Source organism: Rhinatrema bivittatum, chromosome 8 (assembly GCF_901001135.1).
Source record: "Rhinatrema bivittatum chromosome 8, aRhiBiv1.1, whole genome shotgun sequence".
NCBI lineage: Eukaryota > Metazoa > Chordata > Amphibia > Gymnophiona > Rhinatrematidae > Rhinatrema > Rhinatrema bivittatum.
Genome location: NC_042622.1, coordinates 274,908,497 through 274,930,111, shown reverse-complemented (window position 1 = coordinate 274,930,111; position 21,615 = coordinate 274,908,497). Strand labels below are relative to the sequence as shown.

The window sequence follows — 21,615 nt, the reverse complement described above, 5'->3', positions numbered from 1 at the left end:
CCCTCAACCTCTCCAACTACTACACCAACAGCCACCACCACAGCAAGCAGTACAGCAAGCTCTACAGAGAGTTCTAGCACTACAACTGCAGGGACAACCACACCTCAGACAACCAGCAGTTCATCAGCAACCACAACCCCTGCGAGCACAACTACACAATTAAGTTCATCAGCCTCGACTGTTCCAACTACAGTCACAAGCACAGCAATCATTACAGCAACAACTGCTCAGAGCTCCACAGCTACAACTGCAGGAACAACCTCCCAAAAGATAACAAGTAGTGCACCAACAACCTCAACAGCAACTGAAAGCACAACTACGCAGTTGATAAGTACATCGCCCACAACCTCTCCAACTACTACACCAACAGTCACAACTTTAACAAGACCTACTAACCCTTCTACAGCATCTGTAAGCTCAATGATGCCATCAACAACAAGTAAGAAAAGCCATTGTTTAACTCTGCATGTATGCTATGACTGTGGAATAAATTGTCTTGAAAATTCATGAGCTTGGCCCACGGATAGACTGTGTGTATGAATGAGGACTTGATTTCTACTTCCCAGATACTGAAGGAGGCCTATGTCCTTTATTAAGAAAGAGTAGACAAAATATATTTTGCTTTTGAATACTTTTTATGATTATAGCTTTAGTGGTCTGGTTCAGCTGACATGGGCTCAGTGAAAAAGTTGTAGTAACTTTGGTGTCTGGTTGTTAATATGATGAGATATCAGTGTTTCCGCACTGTATCCTGCATTCTCAACAATTGGAACTGTTTTTTTCATATTCATCATAAGTTTGAATTAGATTGAGATGCATATATTGGTGAACTCCTGATGGAAACTCATTGTTATGTTTGTTGTAAAAGTGTGAACCCTGGGCCGAGGTGAGAGGTGTCTCCATGCACAGGGAGGAGCCCAGTGAGCCTCACCATCGGTAGGTGTGGTCTCAGTGGTCTAGGACAGAGCTGTAAGAAAGAGTCTTTATTATGCAGAAAAGGAAAGCAGAGCCCGCAGAGCGGGAGCTGTAATAAAGTTCAGTTCTGAGCTGAGGGATAAACCCCCGATGTCACAATCGGGGGTTTATCCCTCAGCCCACGGCCCTCAGCCCACGGCCCTCAGCCCACGGAGCGAACCCCGCTCCATGGGCCACGGAGCGGGGTGCGCCAGACAGTTTCTTCAGAAGTGTAGCAATACCTCAGACATACAGATCTGGTAGTGTCCCGCAGTGCGGGGTACGCCGTGGATGACTGTTCTGTGGAGATGATGAGAAGATAGTCTGAGATCCAGAAACCCAGAATGTGATCCTGTAGATGGTGCGGTAATAACCTGCAGGGCAGGGTTTACCGGAATGAGTTCTACTGGGAGAATACGGCACAGGGTACACAGCAGAAAATCCCACAATAGTTCAGGTATCGTTGAAGAATGTAGTCGTGTGCTCACAAGAGGTAGTTGCAGGCCTTGAGTTCTTGTACAGCTTGCAATGTGTGCAAGAAAAGCAAGAAACCCATCCAATGCGACTTCCACATCACATGCTGAACAGAAATTAAAGTGCAATATCCTACTTCCCATAATATTGCCAGTGATCGAGGGTCACGGACAGACAGATGAATGGACCAGATCTCCCTGTATTAGAAACCTAATAACTGAATTAAATGAATGAGATGCAGTCTCCAAAGTGAACTGAATGTCTTGTAAATTAATAAAAAGGTAGTTGCAAAGAAAAAAAATATCATTTGGTAAAAAATACTCTAGAAACATGATAAATTTAAAAAAAGGTCATTCCTGTTTGGCTTTCTTTTTACAACATGACATCTACATTCTCTTGATTTCTTCAGATCAAAATATTTATTCATTTATTTATTTCAGGTATAGTAACTGAAGAACTCATTAACCCAGTAACGAACAGTCCACTTGGAGGAAAACCAAACTCCACAACTCCACAGAGCACTGCTCCAACTACAGCACCACTCACAAGTACCAGGACCACTAGTGCAGGTAAGTAGTACAGTCGTACAGCAAAGGCAATCACGATAGTGGTTCCTGGATTCATTCCCTGCTCGCTCAGTAAGAGAGCAGTGCAGAGAGCCTCAAGGGAAAGTCTCAACTGAGATCCTCTGGGTTCTCACCAACTAGATTTATTGAACTGGATGGCTGCAGCGTACGTGAAATCACATTGTAAAATAAAGACAGAGAGAAAACCACAGGAATATATGTCATAGTATGGAAAGGGAAAACTAGAACAGGCAGGCCTAGAAAAGTATAAAGAACCTCGAAACACTAGGAAGTGAGATGGTGCTCGGTAAGAATTTCTTCCTCTAAGGTAAAAGATATTTATTGAATACCGGGAGAGTAATTTGGAATTGCATAATTACTATCTAGATTCCATATTTAGCTGATGAGTGGCTGTAAACTTACTAAGAGGCAGATCTAGTTACATAACACAGAACACGATATTTAAAATGTATACTGTGCCTAATTTAAGAGCTAGGCACCTATACTTTTGAATGTTTAAATCTGCCATGTCTGAGCATTTTAATTTTGGTGCCTTAAAAGTGGGCGAAGCCAGGGCCTTGCCCAGAGCAGGAGAATGAACTTAGGGATGCAGCACTGATTCCCTAATTTAGGTACCTAAGGTTAGGTTCTCCCTTTACACTCCCTAAATTTAGTTACCTAAAGTTATACCAAATCAACATTACATGCCTCTCGTTAAGGTTGGGCCTATGGTGAAATAAGTTTTCTAGGCCCCTAAAGTCACTGAATGTAGGCGCCCCACATAAGCACCTATATTCAATAACTCAGCAATCTTTGAAAGTTTCTAATATGAGAACATTAAGGAAGCAGGAAAATAAATGGAAGGAGAAGAAGGCAGGGGTAAGTAGCCTACTCTAATAAATGTGGAGAAGGGAGCGAGAGGGCCTATAGATCATCAACTGGAGATTCTTGAAGGATGAACAGACCCAGGGAAGTGAGAGAAGACATTATCAATAATGTAATAATTTCCCTGAAGCTCCTCTTAAAGCCTCCAGAAGCCCATAACATTACTCTTCCTGATTTTAAGATAAATTCATTCTAAGAATGATATTGCAGTGTTTGATAATGCTGATTTGCTCCTGCTATCATGTCATTTTGGAAAGGAACATATTTCATATTTGTAAGGAAACTAAAGTATAAATTCCATTTCAACAAGAGTCAAATTTGATAGTTGTTACATGAAAACCTTGTACAGCTAAGCACAGGAAGTACTTAGTTGGGTTCCAATGTGGACATCTGTAACATATTCTACTCTGTCATTGAAGAAACAACCACTACAATCAAGAGTACAGTATTTTCTACCACCACACCAGCTACAACCACAGCTGAAGAGACCACAAGCAAGGCAACTTCCACCAGTACAGCTGCGGAAAGCACTTCACAAGTAATAACTATGAAAACAACTGAAGTGATAACGTCAACTCAGACTACAAGCAGTGAACCAGCAACCACAAACCCTACAAGCACACCTACACAATTAAGTACATCTCCCAATATTGTTCCAACTTCAATCACAATCACAGCCAACAGTATAGCAACAACTGCTCAGAGTTCCACAGCTACAACTGCAGGAACAACCTCCCAAAAGATAACAAGCAGTGCACCAACAACCTCAACAGCAACTGAAAGCACAACTACGCAGTTGACAAGTACATTGCCCACAACCTCTCCAACTGCTACACCAACAGCCACCACCACAGCAAGCAGTACAGCAAGCTCTACAGAGAGTTCTACCACTACAACTGCAGGGACAACCACACCTCAGCCAACAAGCATTTCATCAGCAACCACAACCCCTACGAGCACAACAACACAATTAAGTTCATCAGCCTCTACTGTTCCAACTACAGTCACAAGCACAGCAATCAGTACAGCAACAACTGCCCAGAGTTCCACAGCTACAACTGCAGGAACAACCTCCCAAAAGATAACAAGCAGTGCACCAACAAGCTCAACAGCAACTGAAAGCACTACGCAGTTGACAAGTACATTGCCCACAACCTCTCCAACTGCTACACCAACAGCCACCACCACAGCAAGCAGTACAGCAAGCTCTACACAGAGTTCTACCACTACAACTGCAGGGACAACCACACCTCAGCCAACCAGCAGTTCATCAGTAACCACAACCCCTGCGAGCACAACTACACAATTAAGTTCATCAGTCACTACTGTTCCAACTACAGTCACAAGCACAGCAATCAGTACAGCAACAACTGCACAGAGTTCCACAGCTACAACTGCAGGAACAACCTCCCAAAAGATAACAAGTAGTGCACCAACAACCTCAACACCAACTGAAAGCACAACTACACAGTTGACAAGTACATCGCCCACAACCTCTCCAACTACTACACCAACAGCCACCACCACAGCAAGCAGTACAGCAAGCTCTACAGAGAGTTCTACCACTACAACTGCAGGGACAACCACACCTCAGCCAACCAGCAGTTCATCAGCAACCACAACCCCTGCGAGCACAACTACACAATTAAGTTCATCAGCCTCTACTGTTCCAACTACAGTCACAAGCACAGCAATCAGTACAGCAACAACTGCTCAGAGTTCCACAGCTACAACTGCAGGAACAACCTCCCAAAAGATAACAAGTAGTGCACCAACAACCTCAACACCAACTGAAAGCACAACTACACAGTTGACAAGTACATTGCCCACAACCTCTCCAACTACTACACCAACAGCCACCACCACAGCAAGCAGTACAGCAAGCTCTACAGAGAGTTCTACCACTACAACTGCAGGGACAACCACACCTCAGCCAACCAGCAGTTCATCAGCAACCACAACCCCTGCGAGCACAACTACACAATTAATTTCATCAGCCTCTACTGTTCCAACTACAGTCACAAGCACAGCAATCAGTACAGCAACAACTGCTCAGAGTTCCACAGCTACAACTGCAGGAACAACCTCCCAAAAGATAACAAGTAGTGCACCAACAACCTCAACAGCAACTGAAAGCACAACTACGCAGTTGACAAGTACATCGCCCACAACCTCTCCAACTGCTACACCTACAGCCACCACCATAGCAAGCAGTACAGCAAGCTCTACAGAGAGTTCTACCACTACAACTGCAGGGACAACCACACCTCAGACAACCAGCAGTTCATCAGCAACCACAACCCCTGCGAGCACAACTACACAATTAAGTCCATCAGCCTCTACTGTTCCAACTACAGTCACAAGCACAGCAATCAGTACAGCAACAACTGCTCAGAGTTCCACAGCTACAACTGCAGGAACAACCTCCCAAAAGATAACAAGTAGTGCACCAACAACCTCAACAGCAACTGAAAGCACAACTACGCAGTTGACAAGTACATTGCCCACAACCTCTCCAACTGCTACACCTACAGCCACCACCATAGCAAGCAGTACAGCAAGCTCTACAGAGAGTTCTACCACTACAACTTCAGGGACAACCACACCTCAGACAACCAGCAGTTCATCAGCAACCACAACCCCTGCGAGCACAACTACACAATTAAGTTCATCAGCCTCTACTGTTCCAACTACAGTCACAAGCACAGCAATCAGTACAGCAACAACTGCCCAGAGTTCCACAGCTACAACTGCAGGAACAACCTCCCAAAAGATAACAAGTAGTACACCAACAACCTCAACAGCAACTGAAAGCACAACTACACAGTTGACAAGTACATCACCCACAACCTCTCCAACTGCTACACCAACAACCACCACCACAGCAAGCAGTACAGCAAGCTCTACACAGAGTTCTACCACTACAACTGCAGGGACAACCACACCTCAGCCAACCAGCAGTTCATCAGCAACCACAACCCCTGCGAGCACAACTACACGATTAAGTTCATCAGTCTCTACTGTTCCAACTACAGTCACAAGCACAGCAATCAGTACAGCAACAACTGCTCAGAGTTCCACAGCTACAACTGCAGGAACAACCTCCCAAAAGATAACAAGTAGTGCACCAACAACCTCAACACCAACTGAAAGCACAACTACACAGTTGACAAGTACATTGCCCACAACCTCTCCAACTACTACACCAACAGCCACCACCACAGCAAGCAGTACAGCAAGCTCTACACAGAGTTCTACCACTACAACTGCAGGGACAACCACACCTCAGCCAACCAGCAGTTCATCAGCAAGCACAAACCCTGCGAGCACAACTACACAATTAAGTTCATCAGTCACTACTGTTCCAACTACAGTCACAAGCACAGCAATCAGTACAGCAACAACTGCTCAGAGTTCCACAGCTACAACTGCAGGAACAACCTCCCAAAAGATAACAAGTAGTGCACAAACAACCTCAACAGCAACTGAAAGCACAACTACGCAGTTGACAAGTACATCGCCCACAACCTCTCCAACTGCTACACCTACAGCCACCACCATAGCAAGCAGTACAGCAAGCTCTACAGAGAGTTCTACCACTACAACTGCAGGGACAACCACACCTCAGACAACCAGCAGTTCATCAGCAACCACAACCCCTGCGAGCACAACTACACGATTAAGTTCATCAGTCTCTACTGTTACAACTACAGTCACAAGCACAGCAATCAGTACAGCAACAACTGCTCAGAGTTCCACAGCTACAACTGCAGGAACAACCTCCCAAAAGATAACAAGTAGTGCACAAACAACCTCAACAGCAACTGAAAGCACAACTACGCAGTTGACAAGTACATCGCCCACAACCTCTCCAACTGCTACACCTACAGCCACCACCATAGCAAGCAGTACAGCAAGCTCTACAGAGAGTTCTACCACTACAACTGCAGGGACAACCACACCTCAGACAACCAGCAGTTCATCAGCAACCACAACCCCTGCGAGCACAACTACACGATTAAGTTCATCAGTCTCTACTGTTCCAACTACAGTCACAAGCACAGCAATCAGTACAGCAACAACTGCCCAGAGTTCCACAGCTACAACTGCAGGAACAACCTCCCAAAAGATAACAAGCAGTGCATCAACAAGCTCAACAGCAACTGAAAGCACTACGCAGTTGACAAGTACATCGCCCACAACCTCTCCAACTCTTACACCAACAGCCACCACCACAGCAAGCAGTACAGCAAGCTCTACACAGAGTTCTACCACTACAACTGCAGGGACAACCACACCTCAGCCAACCAGCAGTTCATCAGCAACCACAAACCCTGCGAGCACAACTACACAATTAAGTTCATCAGTCACTACTGTTCCAACTACAGTCACAAGCACAGCAATCAGTACAGCAACAACTGCTCAGAGTTCCACAGCTACAACTGCAGGAACAACCTCCCAAAAGATAACAAGTAGTGCACCAACAACCTCAACACCAACTGAAAGCACAACTACACAGTTGACAAGTACATTGCCCACAACCTCTCCAACTACTACACCAATAGCCACCACCATAGCAAGCAGTACAGCAAGCTCTACAGAGAGTTCTACCACTACAACTGCAGGGACAACCACACCTCAGCCAACCAGCAGTTCATCAGCAACCACAACCCCTGCGAGCACAACTACACAATTAATTTCATCAGCCTCTACTGTTCCAACTACAGTCACAAGCACAGCAATCAGTACAGCAACAACTGCTCAGAGTTCCACAGCTACAACTGCAGGAACAACCTCCCAAAAGATAACAAGTAGTGCACCAACAACCTCAACAGCAACTGAAAGCACAACTACGCAGTTGACAAGTACATCGCCCACAACCTCTCCAACTGCTACACCTACAGCCACCACCATAGCAAGCAGTACAGCAAGCTCTACAGAGAGTTCTACCACTACAACTGCAGGGACAACCACACCTCAGACAACCAGCAGTTCATCAGCAACCACAACCCCTGCGAGCACAACTACACAATTAAGTTCATCAGCCTCTACTGTTCCAACTACAGTCACAAGCACAGCAATCAGTACAGCAACAACTGCCCAGAGTTCCACAGCTACAACTGCAGGAACAACCTCCCAAAAGATAACAAGTAGTACACCAACAACCTCAACAGCAACTGAAAGCACAACTACACAGTTGACAAGTACATCACCCACAACCTCTCCAACTGCTACACCAACAACCACCACCACAGCAAGCAGTACAGCAAGCTCTACACAGAGTTCTACCACTACAACTGCAGGGACAACCACACCTCAGCCAACCAGCAGTTCATCAGCAACCACAACCCCTGCGAGCACAACTACACGATTAAGTTCATCAGTCTCTACTGTTCCAACTACAGTCACAAGCACAGCAATCAGTACAGCAACAACTGCTCAGAGTTCCACAGCTACAACTGCAGGAACAACCTCCCAAAAGATAACAAGTAGTGCACCAACAACCTCAACACCAACTGAAAGCACAACTACACAGTTGACAAGTACATTGCCCACAACCTCTCCAACTACTACACCAACAGCCACCACCACAGCAAGCAGTACAGCAAGCTCTACACAGAGTTCTACCACTACAACTGCAGGGACAACCACACCTCAGCCAACCAGCAGTTCATCAGCAAGCACAAACCCTGCGAGCACAACTACACAATTAAGTTCATCAGTCACTACTGTTCCAACTACAGTCACAAGCACAGCAATCAGTACAGCAACAACTGCTCAGAGTTCCACAGCTACAACTGCAGGAACAACCTCCCAAAAGATAACAAGTAGTGCACCAACAACCTCAACACCAACTGAAAGCACAACTACACAGTTGACAAGTACATTGCCCACAACCTCTCCAACTACTACACCAACAGCCACCACCACAGCAAGCAGTACAGCAAGCTCTACAGAGAGTTCTACCACTACAACTGCAGGGACAACCACACCTCAGCCAACCAGCAGTTCATCAGCAACCACAACCCCTGCGAGCACAACTACACAATTAATTTCATCAGCCTCTACTGTTCCAACTACAGTCACAAGCACAGCAATCAGTACAGCAACAACTGCCCAGAGTTCCACAGCTACAACTGCAGGAACAACCTCCCAAAAGATAACAAGCAGTGCACCAACAAGCTCAACAGCAACTGAAAGCACTACGCAGTTGACAAGTACATCGCCCACAACCAGTCCAACTGCTACACCAATAGCCACCACCACAGCAAGCGGTACAGCAAGCTCTACACAGAGTTCTACCACTACAACTGCAGGGACAACCACACCTCAGCCAACCAGCAGTTCATCAGCAACCACAACCCCTGCGAGCACAACTACACAATTAAGTTCATCAGTCACTACTGTTCCAACTACAGTCACAAGCACAGCAATCAGTACAGCAACAACTGCACAGAGTTCCACAGCTACAACAGCAGGAACAACCTCCCAAAAGATAACAAGTAGTGCACCAACAACCTCAACAGCAACTGAAAGCACAACTACACAGTTGACAAGTACCTCGCCCACAACCTCTCCAACTACTACACCAACAGCCACCACCACAGCAAGCAGTACAGCAAGCTCTACAGAGAGTTCTACCACTACAACTGCAGGGACAACCACACCTCAGCCAACCAGCAGTTCATCAGCAACCACAACCCCTGCGAGCACAACTACACAATTAAGTTCATCAGCCACTACTGTTCCAACTACAGTCACAAGCACAGCAATCAGTACAGCAACAACTGCTCAGAGTTCCACAGCTACAACTGCAGGAACAACCTCCCAAAAGATAACAAGTAGCGCACCAACAACCTCAACAGCAACTGAAAGCACAACTACGCAGTTGACAAGTACATCGCCCACAACCTCTCCAACTGCTACACCTACAGCCACCACCATAGCAAGCAGTACAGCAAGCTCTACAGAGAGTTCTACCACTACAACTGCAGGGACAACCACACCTCAGACAACCAGCAGTTCATCAGCAACCACAACCCATGCGAGCACAACTACACAATTAAGTTCATCAGCCTCTACTGTTCCAACTACAGTCACAAGCACAGCAATCAGTACAGCAACAACTGCCCAGAGTTCCACAGCTACAACTGCAGGAACAACCTCCCAAAAGATAACAAGCAGAGCACCAACAACCTCAACAGCAACTGAAAGCACTACGCAGTTGACAAGTACATCGCCCACAACCTCTCCAACTACTACACCAACATCCACCACCACAGCAAGCAGTACAGCAAGCTCTACAGAGAGTACTACCACTACAACTCCAGGGACAACCACACCTCAGCCAACTAGCAGTTCATCAGCAACCACAACCCCTGCAAGCACAACTACAAAATTAAGTACATCACCCTCTACTGTTCCAACTACAGTCACAAGCACAGCAATCAGTACAGCAACAACTGCCCAGAGTTCCACAGCTACAACTGCAGGAACAACCTCCCAAAAGATAACAAGCAGAGCACCAACAACCTCAACAACAACGGAAAGCACAACTACGCAGTTGACAAGCACATCGCCCACAACCTCTCCAACTACTACACCAACAGCCACCACCACAGCAAGCAGTACAGCAAGCTCTACACAGAGTTCTACCACTACAACTGCAGGGACAACCACATTTCAGCCAACCAGCAGTTCAACAGCAACCACAACCCCTGCAAGCACAACTATACAATTAAGTACATCACCCTCTACTGTTCAAACTACAGTCACAAGCACAGCAATCAGTACAGGAACAACTGCTCAGAGTTCCACAGCTACAACTGCAGGAACAACCTCCCAAAAGATAACAAGTAGTGCACCAACAACCTCAACAGCAACTGAAAGCACAACTACGCAGTTGACAAGTACATCGCCCACAACCTCTCCAACTGCTACACCTACAGCCACCACCATAGCAAGCAGTACAGCAAGCTCTACAGAGAGTTCTACCACTACAACTGCAGGGACAACCACACCTCAGACAACCAGCAGTTCATCAGCAACCACAACCCCTGCGAGCACAACTACACAATTAAGTTCATCAGCCTCTACTGTTCCAATTACAGTCACAAGCACAGCAATCAGTACAGCAACAACTGCCCAGAGTTCCACAGCTACAACTGCAGGAACAACCTCCCAAAAGATAACAAGTAGTGCACCAACAACCTCAACAGCAACTGAAAGCACAACTGCACAGTTGACAAGTACATCGCCCACAACCTCTCCAACTACTACACCAACAGCCACCACCACAGCAAGCAGTACAGCAAGCTCTACAGAGAGTTCTACCACTACAACTGCAGGGACAACCACACCTCAGCCAACCAGCAGTTCATCAGCAACCACAACCCCTGCGAGTACAACTACACAATTAAGTTCATCAGTCTCTACTGTTCCAACTACAGTCACAAGCACAGCAATCAGTACAGCAACAACTGCCCAGAGTTCCACAGCTACAACTGCAGGAACAACCTCCCAAAAGATAACAAGCAGTGCACCAACAAGCTCAACAGCAACTGAAAGCACTACGCAGTTGACAAGTACATCGCCCACAACCTCTCCAACTCCTACACCAACAGCCACCACCACAGCAAGCAGTACAGCAAGCTCTACACAAAGTTCTACCACTACAACTGCAGGGACAACCACACCTCAGCCAACCAGCAGTACATCAGCAACCACAAACCCTGCGAGCACAACTACACAATTAAGTTCATCAGCCTCTACTGTTCCAAATACAGTCACAAGCACAGCAATCAGTACAGCAACAACTGCTCAGAGTTCCACAGCTACAACTGCAGGAACAACCTCCCAAAAGATAACAAGTAGTGCACCAACAACCTCAACAGCAACTGAAAGCACAACTACGCAGTTGACAAGTACATCGCCCACAACCTCTCCAACTGCTACACCTACAGCCACCACCATAGGAAGCAGTACAGCAAGCTCTACAGAGAGTTCTACCACTACAACTGCAGGGACAACCACACCTCAGACAACCAGCAGTTCATCAGCAACCACAACCCCTGCGAGCACAACTACACAATTAAGTTCATCAGCCTCTACTGTTCCAACTACAGTCACAAGCACAGCAATCAGTACAGCAACAACCGCTCAGAGTTCCACAGCTACAGCTGCAGGAACAACCTCCCAAAAGATAACAAGTAGTGCAACTGAAAGCACAACTACGCAGTTGACAAGTACATCGCCCACAACCTCTCCAACTGCTACACCTACAGCCACCACCATAGCAAGCAGTACAGCAAGCTCTACAGAGAGTTCTACCACTACAACTGCAGGGACAACCACACCTCAGCCAACCAGCAGTTCATCAGCAACCACAACCCCTGCGAGCACAACTACACGATTAAGTTCATCAGTCTCTACTGTTCCAACTACAGTCACAAGCACAGCAATCAGTACAGCAACAACTGCCCAGAGTTCCACAGCTACAACTGCAGGAACAACCTCCCAAAAGATAACAAGCAGTGCATCAACAAGCTCAACAGCAACTGAAAGCACTACGCAGTTGACAAGTACATCGCCCACAACCTCTCCAACTCTTACACCAACAGCCACCACCACAGCAAGCAGTACAGCAAGCTCTACACAGAGTTCTACCACTACAACTGCAGGGACAACCACACCTCAGCCAACCAGCAGTTCATCAGCAACCACAAACCCTGCGAGCACAACTACACAATTAAGTTCATCAGTCACTACTGTTCCAACTACAGTCACAAGCACAGCAATCAGTACAGCAACAACTGCTCAGAGTTCCACAGCTACAACTGCAGGAACAACCTCCCAAAAGATAACAAGTAGTGCACCAACAACCTCAACACCAACTGAAAGCAGAACTACACAGTTGACAAGTACATTGCCCACAACCTCTCCAACTACTACACCAATAGCCACCACCATAGCAAGCAGTACAGCAAGCTCTACAGAGAGTTCTACCACTACAACTGCAGGGACAACCACACCTCAGCCAACCAGCAGTTCATCAGCAACCACAACCCCTGCGAGCACAACTACACAATTAATTTCATCAGCCTCTACTGTTCCAACTACAGTCACAAGCACAGCAATCAGTACAGCAACAACTGCTCAGAGTTCCACAGCTACAACTGCAGGAACAACCTCCCAAAAGATAACAAGTAGTGCACCAACAACCTCAACAGCAACTGAAAGCACAACTACGCAGTTGACAAGTACATCGCCCACAACCTCTCCAACTGCTACACCTCCAGCCACCACCATAGCAAGCAGTACAGCAAGCTCTACAGAGAGTTCTACCACTACAACTGCAGGGACAACCACACCTCAGACAACCAGCAGTTCATCAGCAACCACAACCCCTGCGAGCACAACTACACAATTAAGTCCATCAGCCTCTACTGTTCCAACTACAGTCACAAGCACAGCAATCAGTACAGCAACAACTGCTCAGAGTTCCACAGCTACAACTGCAGGAACAACCTCCCAAAAGATAACAAGTAGTGCACCAACAACCTCAACAGCAACTGAAAGCACAACTACGCAGTTGACAAGTACATCGCCCACAACCTCTCCAACTGCTACACCTACAGCCACCACCATAGCAAGCAGTACAGCAAGCTCTACAGAGAGTTCTACCACTACAACTTCAGGGACAACCACACCTCAGACAACCAGCAGTTCATCAGCAACCACAACCCCTGCGAGCACAACTACACAATTAAGTTCATCAGCCTCTACTGTTCCAACTACAGTCACAAGCACAGCAATCAGTACAGCAACAACTGCCCAGAGTTCCACAGCTACAACTGCAGGAACAACCTCCCAAAAGATAACAAGTAGTACACCAACAACCTCAACAGCAACTGAAAGCACAACTACACAGTTGACAAGTACATCACCCACAACCTCTCCAACTGCTACACCAACAACCACCACCACAGCAAGCAGTACAGCAAGCTCTACACAGAGTTCTACCACTACAACTGCAGGGACAACCACACCTCAGCCAACCAGCAGTTCATCAGCAACCACAACCCCTGCGAGCACAACTACACGATTAATTTCATCAGTCTCTACTGTTCCAACTACAGTCACAAGCACAGCAATCAGTACAGCAACAACTGCTCAGCGTTCCACAGCTACAACTGCAGGAACAACCTCCCAAAAGATAACAAGTAGTGCACCAACAACCTCAACACCAACTGAAAGCACAACTACACAGTTGACAAGTACATTGCCCACAACCTCTCCAACTACTACACCAACAGCCACCACCACAGCAAGCAGTACAGCAAGCTCTACACAGAGTTCTACCACTACAACTGCAGGGACAACCACACCTCAGCCAACCAGCAGTTCATCAGCAACCACAAACCCTGCGAGCACAACTACACAATTAAGTTCATCAGTCACTACTGTTCCAACTACAGTCACAAGCACAGCAATCAGTACAGCAACAACTGCTCAGAGTTCCACAGCTACAACTGCAGGAACAACCTCCCAAAAGATAACAAGTAGTGCACCAACAACCTCAACAGCAACTGAAAGCACAACTACACAGTTGACAAGTACATTGCCCACAACCTCTCCAACTACTACACCAACAGCCACCACCATAGCAAGCAGTACAGCAAGCTCTACAGAGAGTTCTACCACTACAACTGCAGGGACAACCACACCTCAGCCAACCAGCAGTTCATCAGCAACCACAACCCCTGCGAGCACAACTACACGATTAAGTTCATCAGTCTCTACTGTTCCAACTACAGTCACAAGCACAGCAATCAGTACAGCAACAACTGCCCAGAGTTCCACAGCTACAACTGCAGGAACAACCTCCCAAAAGATAACAAGCAGTGCATCAACAAGCTCAACAGCAACTGAAAGCACTACGCAGTTGACAAGTACATCGCCCACAACCTCTCCAACTCCTACACCAACAGCCACCACCACAGCAAGCAGTACAGCAAGCTCTACACAGAGTTCTACCACTACAACTGCAGGGACAACCACACCTCAGCCAACCAGCAGTTCATCAGCAACCACAAACCCTGCGAGCACAACTACACAATTAAGTTCATCAGTCACTACTGTTCCAACTACAGTCACAAGCACAGCAATCAGTACAGCAACAACTGCTCAGAGTTCCACAGCTACAACTGCAGGAACAACCTCCCAAAAGATAACAAGTAGTGCACCAACAACCTCAACACCAACTGAAAGCACAACTACACAGTTGACAAGTACATTGCCCACAACCTCTCCAACTACTACACCAATAGCCACCACCATAGCAAGCAGTACAGCAAGCTCTACAGAGAGTTCTACCACTACAACTGCAGGGACAACCACACCTCAGCCAACCAGCAGTTCATCAGCAACCACAACCCCTGCGAGCACAACTACACAATTAATTTCATCAACCTCTACTGTTCCAACTACAGTCACAAGCACAGCAATCAGTACAGCAACAACTGCTCAGAGTTCCACAGCTACAACTGCAGGAACAACCTCCCAAAAGATAACAAGTAGTGCACCAACAACCTCAACAGCAACTGAAAGCACAACTACGCAGTTGACAAGTACATCGCCCACAACCTCTCCAACTGCTACACCTCCAGCCACCACCATAGCAAGCAGTACAGCAAGCTCTACAGAGAGTTCTACCACTACAACTGCAGGGACAACCACACCTCAGACAACCAGCAGTTCATCAGCAACCACAACCCCTGCGAGCACAACTACACAATTAAGTCCATCAGCCTCTACTGTTCCAACTACAGTCACAAGAACAGCAATCAGTACAGCAACAACTGCTCAGAGTTCCACAGCTACAACTGCAGGAACAACCTCCCAAAAGATAACAAGTAGTGCACCAACAACCTCAACAGCAACTGAAAGCACAACTACGCAGTTGACAAGTACATCGCCCACAACCTCTCCAACTGCTACACCTACAGCCACCACCATAGCAAGCAGTACAGCAAGCTCTACAGAGAGTTCTACCACTACAACTTCAGGGACAACCACACCTCAGACAACCAGCAGTTCATCAGCAACCACAACCCCTGCGAGCACAACTACACAATTAAGTTCATCAGCCTCTACTGTTCCAACTACAGTCACAAGCACAGCAATCAGTACAGAAACAACTGCCCAGAGTTCCACAGCTACAACTGCAGGAACAACCTCCCAAAAGATAACAAGTAGTACACCAACAACCTCAACAGCAACTGAAAGCACAACTACGCAGTTGACAAGTACATCGCCCACAACCTCTCCAACTGCTACACCAACAGGCACCACCACAGCAAGCAGTACAGCAAGCTCTACAGAGAGTTCTACCACTACAACTGCAGGGACAACCACACCTCAGCCAACTAGCAGTTTATCAGCAACCACAACCCCTGCGAGCACAACTACACAATTAAGTTCATTAGTCTCTACTGTTCCAACTACAGTCACAAGCACAGCAATCAGTACAGCAACAACTGCTCAGAGTTCCACAGCTACAACTGCAGGAACAACCTCCCAAAAGATAACAAGTAGTGCACCAACAACCTCAACAACAACTGAAAGCACAACTATGCAGTTGACAAGCACATCGCCCACAACCTCTCCAACTACTACACCAACAGCCACCACCACAGCAAGCAGTACAGCAAGCTCTACACAGAGTTCTACCACTACAACTGCAGGGACAACCACATTTCAGCCAACCAGCAGTTCAACAGCAACCACAACCCCTGCAAGCACAACTACACAATTAAGTACATCACCCTCTACTGTTCAAACTACAGTCACAAGCACAGCAATCAGTACAGCAACAGCTGCTCAGAGTTCCACAGCTACAACTGCAGGAACTACCTCCCAAAAGATAACAAGTAGTGCACCAACAACCTCAACAACAACTGAAAGCACAACTATGCAGTTGACAAGCACATCGCCCACAACCTCTCCAACTACTACACCAACAGCCACCACCACAGCAAGCAGTACAGCAAGCTCTACACAGAGTTCTACCACTACAACTGCAGGGACAACCACATTTCAGCCAACCAGCAGTTCAACAGCAACCACAACCCCTGCAAGCACAACTACACAATTAAGTTCATCAGCCTCTACTGTTCCAACTACAGTCACAAGCACAGCAATCAGTACAGCAACAACTGCTCAGAGTTCCACAGCTACAACTGCAGGAACAACCTCCCAAAAGATAACAAGTAGTGCACCAACAACCTCAATAGCAACTGAAAGCACAACTACGCAGTTGACAAGTACATCGCCCACAACCTCTCCAACTGCTACACCTACAGCCACCACCATAGCAAGCAGTACAGCAAGCTCTACAGAGAGTTCTACCACTACAACTGCAGAGACAACCACACCTCAGACAACCAGCAGTTCATCAGCAACCACAACCCCTGCGAGCACAACTACACAATTAAGTTCATCAGCCTCTACTGTTCCAACTACAGTGATAAGCACAGCAATCAGTACAGCAACAACTGCTCAGAGTTCCACAGCTACAACTGCAGGAACAACCTCCCAAAAGATAACAAGTAGTGCACCAACAACCTCAACAGCAACTGAAAGCACAACTACGCAGTTGACAAGTACATCGCCCACAACCTCTCCAACTGCTACACCTACAGCCACCACCATAGCAAGCAGTACAGCAAGCTCTACACAGAGTTCTACCACTACAACTGCAGGGACAACCACACCTCAGACAACCAGCAGTTCATCAGCAACCACAACCCCTGCGAGCACAACTACACAATTAAGTTCATCAGCCTCTACTGTTCCAACTACAGTGATAAGCACAGCAATCAGTACAGCAACAACTGCCCAGAGTTCCACAGCTACAACTGCAGGAACAACCTCCCAAAAGATAACAAGTAGTGCACCAAGAACCTCAACAGCAACTGAAAGCACAACTACGCAGTTGACAAGTACATCGCCCACAACCTCTGCAACTGCTACACCAACAGCCACCACCACAGCAAGCAGTACAGGAAGCTCTACACAGAGTTCTACCACTACAACTGCAGGGACAACCACACCTCAGCCAATCAGCAGTTCATCAGCAACCACAACCCCTGCGAGCACAACTACACAATTAAGTTCATCAGTCTCTACTGTTCCAACTACAGTCACAAGCAGAGCAATCAGTACAGCAACAACTGCTCAGAGTTCCACAGCTAAAACTGCAGGAACAACCTCCCAAAAGATAACAAGTAGTGCACCAACAACCTCAACAGCAACTGAAAGCACAACTACGCAGTTGACAAGTACATCGCCCACAACCTCTCCAACTGCTACACCAACAGCCACCACCACAGCAAGCAGTACAGGAAGCTCTACACAGAGTTCTACCACTACAACTGCAGGGACAACCACACCTCAGCCAATCAGCAGTTCATCAGCAACCACAACCCCTGCGAGCACAACTACACAATTAAGTTCATCAGCCTCTACTGTTCCAACTACAGTCACAAGCACAGCAATCAGTACAGCAACAACTGCACAGACTTCCACAGCTACAACTGCAGGAACAACCTCCCAAAAGATAACAAGTAGTGCACCAACAACCTCAACAGCAACTGAAAGCACAACTACACAGTTGACAAGTACATCACCCACAACCTCTCCAACTACTACACCAACAGCCACCACCACAGCAAGCAGTACAGCAAGCTCTACAGAGAGTTCTACCACTACAACTGCAGGGACAACCACACCTCAGCCAACCAGCATTTCATCAGCAACCACAACCCCTACGAGCACAACTACACAATTAAGTTCATCAGCCTCTACTGTTCCAACTACAGTCACAAGCACAGCAATCAGTACAGCAACAACTGCTCAGAGTTCCACAGCTACAACTGCAGGAACAACCTCCCAAAAGATAACAAGCGGTGCACCAACAAGCTCAACAGCAACTGAAAGCACTACGCAGTTGACAAGTACATCGCCCACAACCTCTCCAACTACTACACCAACAGCCACCACCACAGCAAGCAGTACAGCAAGCTCTACAGAGAGTACTACCACTACAACTCCAGGGACAATCACACCTCATCCAACTAGCAGTTCATCAGCAACCACAACCCCTGCAAGCACAACTACACAAATAAGTACATCACCCTCTACTGTTCCAACTACAGTCACAAGCACAACAATCAGTACAGCAACAACTGCTCAGAGTTCCACAGCTACAACTGCAGGAACAACCTCCCAAAAGATAACAAATAGTGCACCAACAACCTCAACAGCAACTGAAAGCACAACTACGCAGTTGACAAGTACATCGCCCACAACCTCTCCAACTGCTACACCAACAGCCACCACCACAGCAAGCAGTACAGCAAGCTCTACACAGAGTTCTACCACTACAACTGCAGGGACAACCACATCTCAGCCAACCAGCAGTTCAACAGCAACCACAACCCCTGCAAGCACAACTACACAATTAAGTACATCACCCTCTACTGTTCAAACTACAGTCACAAGCACAGCAATCAGTACAGCAACAACTGCTCAGAGTTCCACAGCTACAACTGCAGGAACAACCTCCCAAAAGATAACAAGTAGTGCACCAACAACCTCAACAGCAACTGAAAGCACAACTACGCAGTTGACAAGCACATCGCCCTCAACCTCTCCAACTACTACACCAACAGTCACAACTTTAACAAGACCTACTAACCCTTCTACAGCATCTGTAAGCTCAATGATGCCATCAACAACAAGTAAGAAAAGCCATTGTTTAACTCTGCATGTATGCTATGACTGTGGAATAAATTGTCTTGAAAATTCATGAGCTTGGCCCACGGATAGACTGTGTGTATGAATGAGGACTTGATTTCTACTTCCCAGATACTGAAGGAGGCCTATGTCCTTTATTAAGAAAGAGTAGAAGAAAATATATTTTGCTTTTGAATACTTTTTATGATTATAGCTTTAGTGTTCTGGTTCAGCTGACATGGGGTCAGTGAAAAAGTTGTAGTAACTTTGGTGTCTGGTTGTTAATATGATGACATATCAGTGTTTCTGCACTGTATCCTGCATTCTCAACAATTGGAACTGTTTTTTTGATATTCATCATAAGTTTGAATTAGATTGAGATGCATATATTGGTGAACTCCTGATGGAAACTCATTGTTATGTTTGTTGTAAAAGTGTGAACCCTGGGCCGAGGTGAGAGGTGTCTCCATGCACAGGGAGGAGCCCAGTGAGCCTCACCATCGGTAGGTGTGGTCTCAGTGGTCTAGGACAGAGCTGTAAGAAAGAGTCTTTATTATGCAGAAAAGGAAAGCAGAGCCCGCAGAGCGGGAGCTGTAATAAAGTTCAGTTCTGAGCTGAGGGATAAACCCCCGATGTCACAATCGGGGGTTTATCCCTCAGCCCACGGCCCTCAGCCCACGGCCCTCAGCCCACGGAGCGCACCCCGCTCCGTGGGCTACGGAGCGGGGTGCGCCAGACAGTTTCTTCAGAAGTGTAGCAATACCTCAGACATACAGATCTGGTAGTGTCCCGAATTGCGGGGTACGCCGTGGATGACTGTTCTGTGGAGATGATGAGAAGATAGTCTGAGATCCAGAAACCCAGAATGTGATCCTGTAGATCACATTCTGGGTTACAGGATCACAGGGTGCGGTTATTACCGCACCCTGTGATCCTGTAGATCACAGGGTGCGGTAATAACCTGCAGCGCAGGGTTTACTGGAATGAGTTCTACTGGGAGAATACGGCACAGGGTACACAGCAGAGAATCCCACAATAGTTCAGGTATCGTTGAAGAATGTAGTCGTGTGCTCACAAGAGGTAGTTGTAGGCCTTGAGTTCTTGTACAGCTTGCAATGTGTGCAAGAAAAGCAAGAAACCCATCCAATGCGACTTCTACATCACATGCTGAACAGAAATTAAAGTGCAATATCCTACTTCCCATAATATTGCCAGTGATCGAGGGTCACGGACAGACAGATGAATGGACCAGATCTCCCTGTATTAGAAACCTAATAACTGAATTAAATGAATGAGATGCAGTCTCCAAAGTGAACTGAATGTCTTGTAAATTAATAAAAAGGTAGTTGCAAAGAAAAAAAATATCATTTGGTAAAAAATACTCTAGAAACATGATAAATTTAAAAAAAGGTCATTCCTGTTTGGCTTTCTTTTTACAACATGACATCTACATTCTCTTGATTTCTTCAGATCAAAATATTTATTCATTTATTTATTTCAGGTATAGTAACTGAAGAACTCATTAACCCAGTAACGAACAGTCCACTTGGAGGAAAACCAAACTCCACAACTCCACAGAGCACTGCTCCAACTACAGCACCACTCACAAGTACCAGGACCACTAGTGCAGGTAAGTAGTACAGTCGTACAGCAAAGGCAATCACGATAGTGGTTCCTGGATTCATTCCCTGCTCGCTCAGTAAGAGAGCAGTGCAGAGAGCCTCAAGGGAAAGTCTCAACTGAGATCCTCTGGGTTCTCACCAACTAGATTTATTGAACTGGATGGCTGCAGCGTACGTGAAATCACATTGTAAAATAAAGACAGAGAGAAAACCACAGGAATATATGTCATAGTATGGAAAGGGAAAACTAGAACAGGCAGGCCTAGAAAAGTATAAAGAACCTCGAAACACTAGGATGTGGGATGGTGCTCGGTAAG

General features: G+C 46.6%; 2 protein-coding genes across 14 annotated transcripts in view; both read left to right on the top strand.

Annotated features, from left to right (window-relative positions):
• Positions 1–238: 238 nt before the first annotated feature.
• LOC115097646 (mucin-2-like) lies at positions 239–18,678 on the top strand (the record flags this gene model as incomplete). Its single annotated transcript, XM_029613577.1, has 14 exons — positions 239–439; positions 1,869–1,997; positions 3,299–3,672; positions 3,961–4,018; positions 6,317–7,533; positions 9,376–9,528; positions 10,453–11,106; positions 12,052–12,927; positions 13,210–13,278; positions 15,754–16,035; positions 16,135–16,974; positions 17,259–17,403; positions 17,744–18,069; positions 18,163–18,678. Coding segments are annotated over exons 1-14 (5,658 nt in total), but the record flags the coding sequence as incomplete, so codon positions are not given.
• Positions 18,679–19,308: 630 nt separating this feature from the next.
• The window catches only part of MUC16 (mucin 16, cell surface associated), a 161,524-nt gene continuing 159,217 nt past the window's right edge, over positions 19,309–21,615 (top strand). For all 13 annotated transcript variants that reach the window (XM_029610950.1, XM_029610960.1, XM_029610949.1 and 10 more), the window contains exons 1-2: positions 19,309–19,681; positions 21,178–21,306. In XM_029610950.1, coding sequence (XP_029466810.1) covers positions 19,663–19,681; positions 21,178–21,306 — 148 coding nt within the window. In that variant the 5' untranslated portion in view covers positions 19,309–19,662. The remainder of the gene's footprint in view (positions 19,682–21,177; positions 21,307–21,615) is intronic.